This window comes from Lytechinus variegatus, chromosome 8 (genome assembly GCF_018143015.1).
Source record: "Lytechinus variegatus isolate NC3 chromosome 8, Lvar_3.0, whole genome shotgun sequence".
In the NCBI taxonomy this organism is placed as follows: Eukaryota; Metazoa; Echinodermata; class Echinoidea; order Temnopleuroida; family Toxopneustidae; genus Lytechinus; species Lytechinus variegatus.
Window position 1 is genome coordinate 16,670,005 of NC_054747.1, and position 9,442 is coordinate 16,679,446.

General features: G+C 39.6%; 1 protein-coding gene across 1 annotated transcript; it reads right to left on the reverse strand.

Moving 5' to 3' along the window:
* Window positions 1-879: 879 nt before the first annotated feature.
* Window positions 880-7,374, reverse strand: LOC121420054 (zinc finger protein 91-like). The gene is made up of 3 exons (XM_041614580.1): window positions 7,286-7,374; window positions 6,993-7,160; window positions 880-3,780 (listed from the first exon to the last, which is right to left on the reverse strand). Exons 2-3 carry the CDS (start codon window positions 7,000-7,002, stop codon window positions 1,028-1,030), a joined length of 2,763 nt encoding a protein of 920 aa, XP_041470514.1. The 5' UTR covers window positions 7,003-7,160; window positions 7,286-7,374; the 3' UTR covers window positions 880-1,027.
* Between the last annotated feature and the right edge of the window lie 2,068 nt (window positions 7,375-9,442).

Consider the following 9,442-nt stretch of genomic DNA (forward strand, 5'->3'; position numbering starts at 1 on the left):
TCAGTGATACTTGATTACTCTTATGTACAAGTTTCATGAATCAGATCCATAAACTTTCAAAGTTATGATGGTAATTCAACAGATACACCCAGTTCGGTCAAAGTTCATTGACCTTTGTCATGTGACCTGAAACGCGCACAGGATGTTCAGAGATACTTGATCACTATAATGTCCAAGTTTAATGAACTAGACCAATACACTTTCAAAGTTATGATGGTAATTCAACAGATACCCCCAATTCGGCCAAAGTTCATTGACCCTAAATGACCTTTGACCTTAATCATGAGACCTGAAACTTGCACAAAATGTTCAGTGATGCTTGATTACTATTATGTCCAAGTTTCATGAATCAGATCCATAAACTTTCAAAGTTATGATGGGAATTCAACAGATATCCGCAATTCGGCCAAAGTTCATTGACCCTAAATGACCTTTGACCTTGGTCATGTGACGTGAAACTCGTGCAGGATGTTCAGTGATACTTGATTAACCTTATGTCCAAGTTTCATGAACTCGGTCTATATATTTTCTAAGTTATGATGACATTTCAAAAACTTAACCTCAGGTTAAGATTTCGATGTTGATCCCTCCAACATGGTCTAAGTTCATTGACCCTAAATGACCTTTGACCTTGGTCATGTGACATGAAACTCTAATAGGATGTTCAGTAATACTTGATTAACCTTATGGCCAAGTTTTATTAACTAGGCCCATATACTTTCTAAGTTATGACGTCATTTCAAAAACTTAACCTCAGGTTAAGATTTGATGTTGACGCCGCCGCCGCCGCCACCGTCGCCGCCGTCGGAAAAGCGGCGCCTATAGTCTCACTCTGCTTCACAGGTGAGAAAAAAACGAGGACGAAAGAAGACTAGAGCACTCAATCTTAGACAGTAAGACAGGCCTTGCCTATCAGATTATAATGTTTATAACTATCAGTGAGAAAAAAACGCCTTCAAATTGTGAAGTCCCCTTCCCCACCCACCATATGCAGAAATTTCAAAGGTCTGAAACTTTTGACATTTCATTAATGCTCTCTTATATGGTTCACCATTTTACCGAGCCTATTAAAGCTCTTCCCACAGCACCCACAGACAAAACCCAAGTCATTGATAAAAAACTTATGCTCACTGAGTTCATGTTGGCGTCTCTTGCATTCATTCGCAAATCCAATGCCACACACTCTGCATTTCCTGGCACTTTTCTTGGTGGTAGCCTGATGAAGATTGAAGCTGATTTGTCGCTTGAATGTCAACCCACAAAGAGAACATTCTGACTCCTTGGCAGCTTTATGTAAGATGATGTGGCTCTGTAAGTCCGTCTTCAGAACAAATGACTTGGTGCAGTGCTGACATTGATAGTTCTTCTCTCCTTGATGCCTGGCTTGATGCCGCTGAAGGGCAGGCTTCTCGGAGAACAGCTGTCCACACTGGAGGCACTTATGTGTTCGCAACCTCTTATGACTGCGTTCATGCCTCCTGAGATTACTGGAGTCCGCGAATCCCTTCTGGCATTCTCGGCACTTGAAGGGTTTATCTTGTGTGTGGGTACGGACATGCAATTCTAATCTGGTCGCATTGGGAAATGATTTCTCACAGAATGAACACTGGTAAACCCTGTGCTGCTCACTGTGTGAGAACTGAATGTGCTCTCGTAAGAGTGGTCGTCGGCTATAGGACTTGTCACATAAATTGCACTTGTGGGGCTTGGAGATCAGGTGAGTTTGCTTGTGTCTCAGAAGGCATGAATTTGAGCTGTACATTCGTCCACATAATTCACACACAAAAGGTTTAACTGCAGAAGGTTTCTGATTGTCAATGGTTACATTATCAAGAGATACATGTAGCAGTGTTTTATTCCTATCTGGATCAGCTTCCATGCTTCTCCCTTCACCTGGGGCTGCCTGACCTAACGGAACATTCTCAATCGGGATATGACACTCTTCAACGTCCCTTTGGGAAATCTCAGCCAGTTGCATGACATGGTCCAGGACATTCATTGTGTGGACACATTCTTCATTGATTGGCACATCGCAAACATCCTGGAATGACACTATCACGCTTGTTCCCTCCATGATCTGCGAGCTTGGATGGTCAGGGGTATTCAGACCCTCCATCTGGTTAATCTCACAATCACTTTGTTTTCTCTGACCACCAAATCCCTGTTTTTGTGTTAAGTCCTCCAGTTCATCTCTACACTGACCTTTCTCCTCCAAACTACTGAATGGTCTCTGATCATCAGACTCCATATCACTGCCACCACAATCCTCTAGTGATAACACACTATCTGGATCCTCATTCCACTTTTCAGCAGTTCCTGTCACGGACTGGGAGTCTGTAGCTTCCGAATTCTCTTTACAAGTATCATCACAAACTTTCAGTCTGCTGTCATCAACAGTGGAGTGAAGCTTGGAGACATGCCACTTCAAGTAGGACTTCTTGGTGAATGATTTATCACACATATCACAATGATACTGTTTGATACCTTTGTGGATTAAACCATGTCTCTTGCTGGATGCCAAGTGTCTGAATTGTTTCCCACATACATTACATTTAAATGGCTTTTCGCCTGTATGTCTCCTGTAGTGCGTTTGCAGCACTGCCTTTTGGGTGAACGCTTCCCCGCAGAGATCACACTCAAATCGTCTAGTTTGCACAGAATCCTTGACAGGTTCCCCATCAGTGTCAACAGTTTTGTGCAGCCTGGAATCCAACCAATGCTTCTTCTCATGCCTCCGAAGTTCTTTTAATGTCCCAAAATGTTCCTCACATTTACTGCATCTGTGAACCTTCTCACGCTTGTGTAGCTTCTCATGTCCCCACAGTGTTGAACGCTGATGGAAACTTTTTCCACAGTAGCTACATTTATAAGATCTGGTGTCCTCGTGTAATTTCATATGCTCGATTAATGTAAGCTTCTGAGCAAAAGCCTTTTCACATTTGTCGCAGGAGAACGGCTTCTTGCCAGAATGAGTCTTGATATGTGCCTTCAGACTATGAAGTGTCAAGAAACTTTTTGTACAGTGGGGACATATATGTGCCTTTTCAGAAGCATGTGAAAGCATATGTCGTCTCAATCCACTTTTGTAGAGAAAGGTTCGTTTACACTGCTTGCATTTGTGCGTTTTCTCCATAGGATGAGAACGAAAGTGAATACTTAATCTGAGTTTGTCAGGAAAATTCTTGTGGCAAAATTGACACTGATAGACACAGTCATGATTCTCAGTCTTCCTTTGTGTATGGCATTTTTCATGTTTCTTTAGACTCTCTTTATATTTAAAACCTTTCTGACAAAGGCTACAGAAGTAGAGAACGCCTGTATGTGTGCGATAGTGCTTGTTCAGATTTGATGTGGTTGTGTAAGTCCGACCGCATATTTCACAACAGAAGTCCTTCAATCCTTTCTTGGGAACAGATTGTGAGTCTGAAGATTTTACAGAGATGGCTACTTGACTCGAACTCTCAACAGAATGGGTTTGACCGAGTCCTTGACATGTTTCCTCTGATACTAAATTCTCCTTGTACATGGAACACTTTCCAGGTGAAACATGGTGGTTAGAATCGGTCAAGCAACTGCTACCCTTGATGGTGTCACTTGCACTGTTGGCCATGGGGTGAGTGAGACCAAAGGCTGTTGTCTGGAGGAGGTGGTAGATTGATGCTTCCTGCTCTATGTGGTCCTCCTGGTGGTGGTCTTGCCAGTGTTGTGCCATCTGAATGCTGGATGAAAACACCTCTTCACAGAATTGGCACTGGAAAGAGTGAACAGCTTGCAGAGTGTCTGCAATAAGAAGAAAGTGATTTTTTTATAAACAACATTTAGTAAGTACAGTGCATGAAGACAATATTTAGGTAAATTTCTATTTGCACCTATGAATTATAAGGTTACACTAAAACCTCTCCCCTAAGCAGGGGCGTCGATCCATTTTTCAGATTGGGGGGGCAAAATCATGAATCAATTTCCAAAGGCGCTCGATCACACCCACACACATATGCCTATATATATGTGTATATATATATATATATATATATATACACACACACACACACGCACATACACACAGACATATATATATATATCTCACTAGCAGATAAATGCGAGCGCGAAGCGCGAGCTGAAAATTTTGATATTTCGATCTGAAAAAAAATTGAGTTTAATATACGTTTTTAATAAAGAACAAGATATATATATCCAACAAAAGATTATTGCAAATCGAAGTGGGACCATATTCACCTATTTAATCATGGAAAGTATGGGTTTTTATTACAAAAATGATGCGAGCGCGAAGCGCGAGCTGAAATTTTTTGATATTCCAATCTGAAAAGTTGACATTTTGAGCACGATTTTAGACGAAGAACGAGTTGTGTATCTCAATCTCGCTTGCTGATTTCTGTGTAGCATTACAATCTTATTTTATTTTTAGCACATGCGGAATTATTGGGGGGGGCAAAATGATGTTTGCCCCCCCCCAATATTTTCATTGGTGGGGCGATCGCCCCCCCCCCCCATAATCGACGCCTCTGCCCCTAAGGTTTGTACATTAACCAGGGACTCAGTTTTATAATTATGAGGGGAGCAATAAATAGCTCTCCTAGATCTTTTAAGGAGAGCGGTAGAGGAGCACTGCAAAAAGCTCTTCTTCAACATACAAGGGGAGCTTTTTGTCCAATTAACAAAACAGATGGAGGAAATGTATGTACTATAAAGTTACAATCAACAACCAAAGGAAGTATTTGTAATCGTTTTAAAATATTTTGTAATTAGATTGTGTGTTATCAAAATCTGTTTGAGTAAGGTTTTGACTTTGGCTTAAAGTTAAGTCACTAACAATTTTTTTTTCAGGGGCTCCATTTTAAATTTTTTTGGCAAATTTCGGGGGCTCTTTTTAAATACTACTTTTTTGTATTTTGAGGAATACCTGTTCACTTATTAATGAATTATTACTTTTTGTTCAATATTGTATGATTTTTTAAGTTATTTTTCATGCTTAGAATCTTGGATGTGGGTGTGTGTGGGTGGATGTGTGTGTGTGTGGGTGAGTGCGTGTGTGTGACTGTGAGTTGGACTTGGATATACCTGTTCACTTATTAATGAATTATTACTTTTTGTTCAATATTGTATGATTTTTAAAGTTATTTTTCATGCTTAGAATCTTGGATGTGTGTGTGTGTGTGGGTGGGTGTGTGTGGGTGAGTGCGTGACTGTGAGTTGGACTTGGATATACCTGTTCACTTATTAATGAATTATTACTTTTTGTTCAATATTGTATGATTTTTAAAGTTATTTTTCATGCTTAGAATCTTGGATGTGTGTGTGTGTGGGTGGGTGGGTGTGTGTGGGTGAGTGCGTGACTGTGAGTTGGACTTGTATATGTACCTGTTCACTTATTAATGAATTATTACTTTTTGTTCAATATTGTATGATTTTTAAAGTTATTTTTCATGCTTAGAATCTTGGATGTGGGTGTGTGTAGGTGGATGTGGGTGTGTGTGGGTGAGTGCGTGTGTGACTGTGAGTTGGACTTGGATATAAGTGAATTCAATATCTAATTTCTACTCCATCTATTCCAGTACAATACCCTGTACTCAGCCATGTACATGTAATAAAGGCCCACATACCCTAACAATTCCTGAAGTTCTTTGAAAACGCAGATCTCCATGAAAATTTCATTTCTCTATTGGGGAGTCTAAATTCGGTGAGAATGTATTCATTAAGAACTTAAATATACATGACAATGAAGAAATCATCAAACTTTATTGGCAGTTTTGAATAATATTCATGAAATGTAAACTCTGTCTGAAACAGAAAATCACCATCATTGAGGCCTTTACTGAGTGAATTGTCCCCCAGAGCTCTGGCAGAGACAGAGCTCTAACTGGCTAGCTAGTAAAAGCGCCAATGCGTGAGCCTGCCGCCAGCCTTGTAAAATAGATGGAGCTTTGTTTGATGATTTATTGTCTGATATAATACCTCATCCCCTAGAAAAAGAAAATAAATGATTTTTTAGTTATAATTAATAAATAAGGTAACTTATTTTGGAAGTTAATAAGCCGTTTTGAAAAGCAAAGCCGAATGACAACTCACCAATGCTAGGTTAAAAGTCTCAGGGATTTATTTCCTGTGTAATTCGAATTATTTAATCACAGAATCGTGATATCTGTAGGGGAAACATGTGCATTCGAAATTGCACATGGTGGTAGTCATAATGGACCCCTATACATGCAACTGTTTCCCGACCGTTGCATTGATTTTTTTTTCCGTACTTGGTACCATGTGTATGGAAATACGTGGTACAGAAAAAATAACGCAACGTCGGAATTTGAAACTGCGCTACTTGCTATTTTTAAGGATTATTCATGACTTTGAGTGTTGGATTTTGGATGATTTTCAAATGGCAAGCGGAGCTCGAGCATACTGAGTTGTTATTCACTCGGCAATAAGCATGATTTTGGGTGATTTTGAGGGCGACTTTAGGCATTTCCGCGCAGGTCAACGATCGCGAGGCGCGCTATTAATCGCGCTACCAAAAATGGATTAAGGCGCGCATGTAGCGCGCGATCGCTCTCGCGCGCCTTAAAATCGAATCCCCTAAGGTTTGTACATTAACCTATAATCACCAATTCCCATCATCCAAGCTAGGAAAGGATGAGTAAGCTATCCTACTACAGCAATAAGAACAATTAAGTAAACACAGAACAAACATAAAAGTAACAAAAACTTCTACTAGTACAAGGCCTACAGATGAATTCACAAACCAACCCCACTTTTACTAATGTTGATGCTTTCCAGATCTCTAATAGTAAAACAAGATCGAGAAGACGAGAGACTTGTAAATTTTAAAGATTCAATCACAAATTATTATTGACACCTTTCTACTCAACCCAGGCAGTAATTGTGCTAATATAGGCTATTAAAGCTGAACAAATTACTATCGACATTTTAATTCATATGCCTAACAGCAGATTATTAGGCCTATATGCCTACATGTGTACCTGATTCCATGGTCAACAAAACTTTCCTGATCACCACTTAGCAGCAGCTCAGTCAGCCGGGCGAAACGGTGTACCTGTTGAAGATAGAACGGGCGCGGTCGACTCACGGCCAGCCCGACCTACACGTCATGCACGGCAGTGATCATCTGCTGTGTGCTTGAGACATAGCTGAGGAAAGAAAGTTAATAAGAAACATTATGTTTCGGTTGTAATGCTACAAATATCCATCGAAACTCCTTTCACATTCTGATCTCATTCTCAGCGATTTCAATTATCAATGCCGGTAATCTCACCAATTAATTAGAGAAACTCAAGCAGTTCCAACGGGCAACATTTTGTATTTTGATCTACGGTAGACAGCCAGTGCAGTGTGGCTTTGGGATTGTCGTCCATAATAATATCAGTAAATAAGAAATAAAAAATCGACCCCCATTCTGGATGTAATTTTCAGTCTCGATACGTTCCAGCCAGAGGCGTCGATCCTGGGGGGGGGGGGGGGGGGCAGGGGGGGGGGGCGATCGCCCCACCAATGAAAATATTGGGGGGCAAACATATCATTTTGCCCCCCCAATAATTCCGGATATGGCAAAAAAAACAAGATTGTAAGGATCAGCAAGCGGCGAGAATGAGATACACAACTCGTTCTTTATTTAAAATCGTGCTCAAAATGCCCGCTTTTTTGCTTGGAATATAAAAAATTTCAGCTCGCGCTTCGCGCTCGCATCATTTCTGTAGCAAAAACCCATACTTCTCATGATTAAATAGGTGAATGCAAATGTTCCGTTTTCACTTTAAAGCCTCAAAAGAACTCCTGCTTCGATTTGCATTCATCTTTTCTTGGATATATATCTTGTTCTTTATCAAAAATGTCCATTAAATTGTCATTCTTTTCAAATCGAAAAATCAAAATTTTCAGCTCGCGCTTCGCGCTCGCATCTATTCTTCTTTTAGATACCAATCTTAATCATTGGTACCAAAAACGCTTAGAATATCAAGCTTTCAGGTCAGAATATACAGAAATTTTAGCTCACTCTCGGCACTCGTACTATCTGTGTAGTGAGATATGTATCCTCCTCATGAGTTACTACAAACAGTTCTAATATAAACAGGCACGCTTTCCCTGCCACTATACTAAAAAAAAATCAGCTCGCGCTTCGCGCTCGCATTAATTTGTTGGTGAGATACGTGTCTCTGTCTCATGAGTCATATATATCTATATATATCTATCTATCTATATATATATATATATATATATATATATATATATATATATATATATATATATATATATATATAGGTATATGTGTGTGTGCGTGTGCGTGTGTATATGTGGGTGTCTTGTACGATCCAGCGCCTTTGGAACGTTAATGATTTTGCCCCCCCCCCAATCTGAAAAATGGATCGACGCCCCTGGTTCCAGCCCATCCCATATTATGGTTAGAGGAATGCTCCTGATTGAAAATATTTATGGTTAAATAAATAGAATAAAGTCCATATAGCAAAATGATGAAAAATTCATCAAAATCGGATAACAAATAACGAAGTTATTGAATTTTGAATATTTGCATGAAACAGCGTGAAACAGTCTGAAGCATGTCTTTATAAAATCCATTAGGCTAGATGATATCACATCCCTAATACCCTTTTTTCTTATGTTAATACATGAAATCATAATTGTTTCATTTTTTCCCAGGGGGGGGGGCAGTCAAATATTTTGCTGTACACACGCGTGACCGAAAAAACGCGTTTAAGGGGGTGTTTTTCAGTTTTGGACGCGGTCCGCGCGTGGACTCGTGAAAGGTATCAAAAACACCGATTTTCAAGAAAAAGCAGTGGTTTTGAAAGATTGGTCAATGGTCAATCGCAAGGTCCAACGTATTTAGGATATGTTTTTTACCCAAAGCTCTTTTTAAAAAGACTAGCCAAACGTGTTTATGGTATGCTTTTTTCCCCAACCTTTTTCCTGAGGTCAGTTTTGGCAACAACTTGTTTAGGGGTCAAAATGTGTTAAAACTTGTTTAGGGGGGTTATTTTGCACACAGAGAAAAACTCCTTTAGGGGGTGTTTGGAAATTCCTTGGTCACGCGTGTGTACAGCAGTTTGACTGGCCCCTGTGATTTTTTCATAAATGTGTAAATGATGTGTCTCCATTTTCATAAAATTATAGCAAGAAGTAATTAATTCTCTTATCAGTTGTCAATCCAATTGTTTCATATAGGGAATAGTGAACCTAATTTCATATACTAAAACAAAAGAACAATATGACATCATCAACCCACCTGGCGAATATTCATGAACATAATCTCTAAAGCTCTTTCACCGGAATAATGCAAATATTTGAAATTCAATAACTTCGTTAATTGTTATCGATTTTGATCAAAGTTTCAACATTTTGCTCTGTGAATTTTATTGAGATGTAGCCCGGAGTACCCTGTAAGTTTATCTGGGTC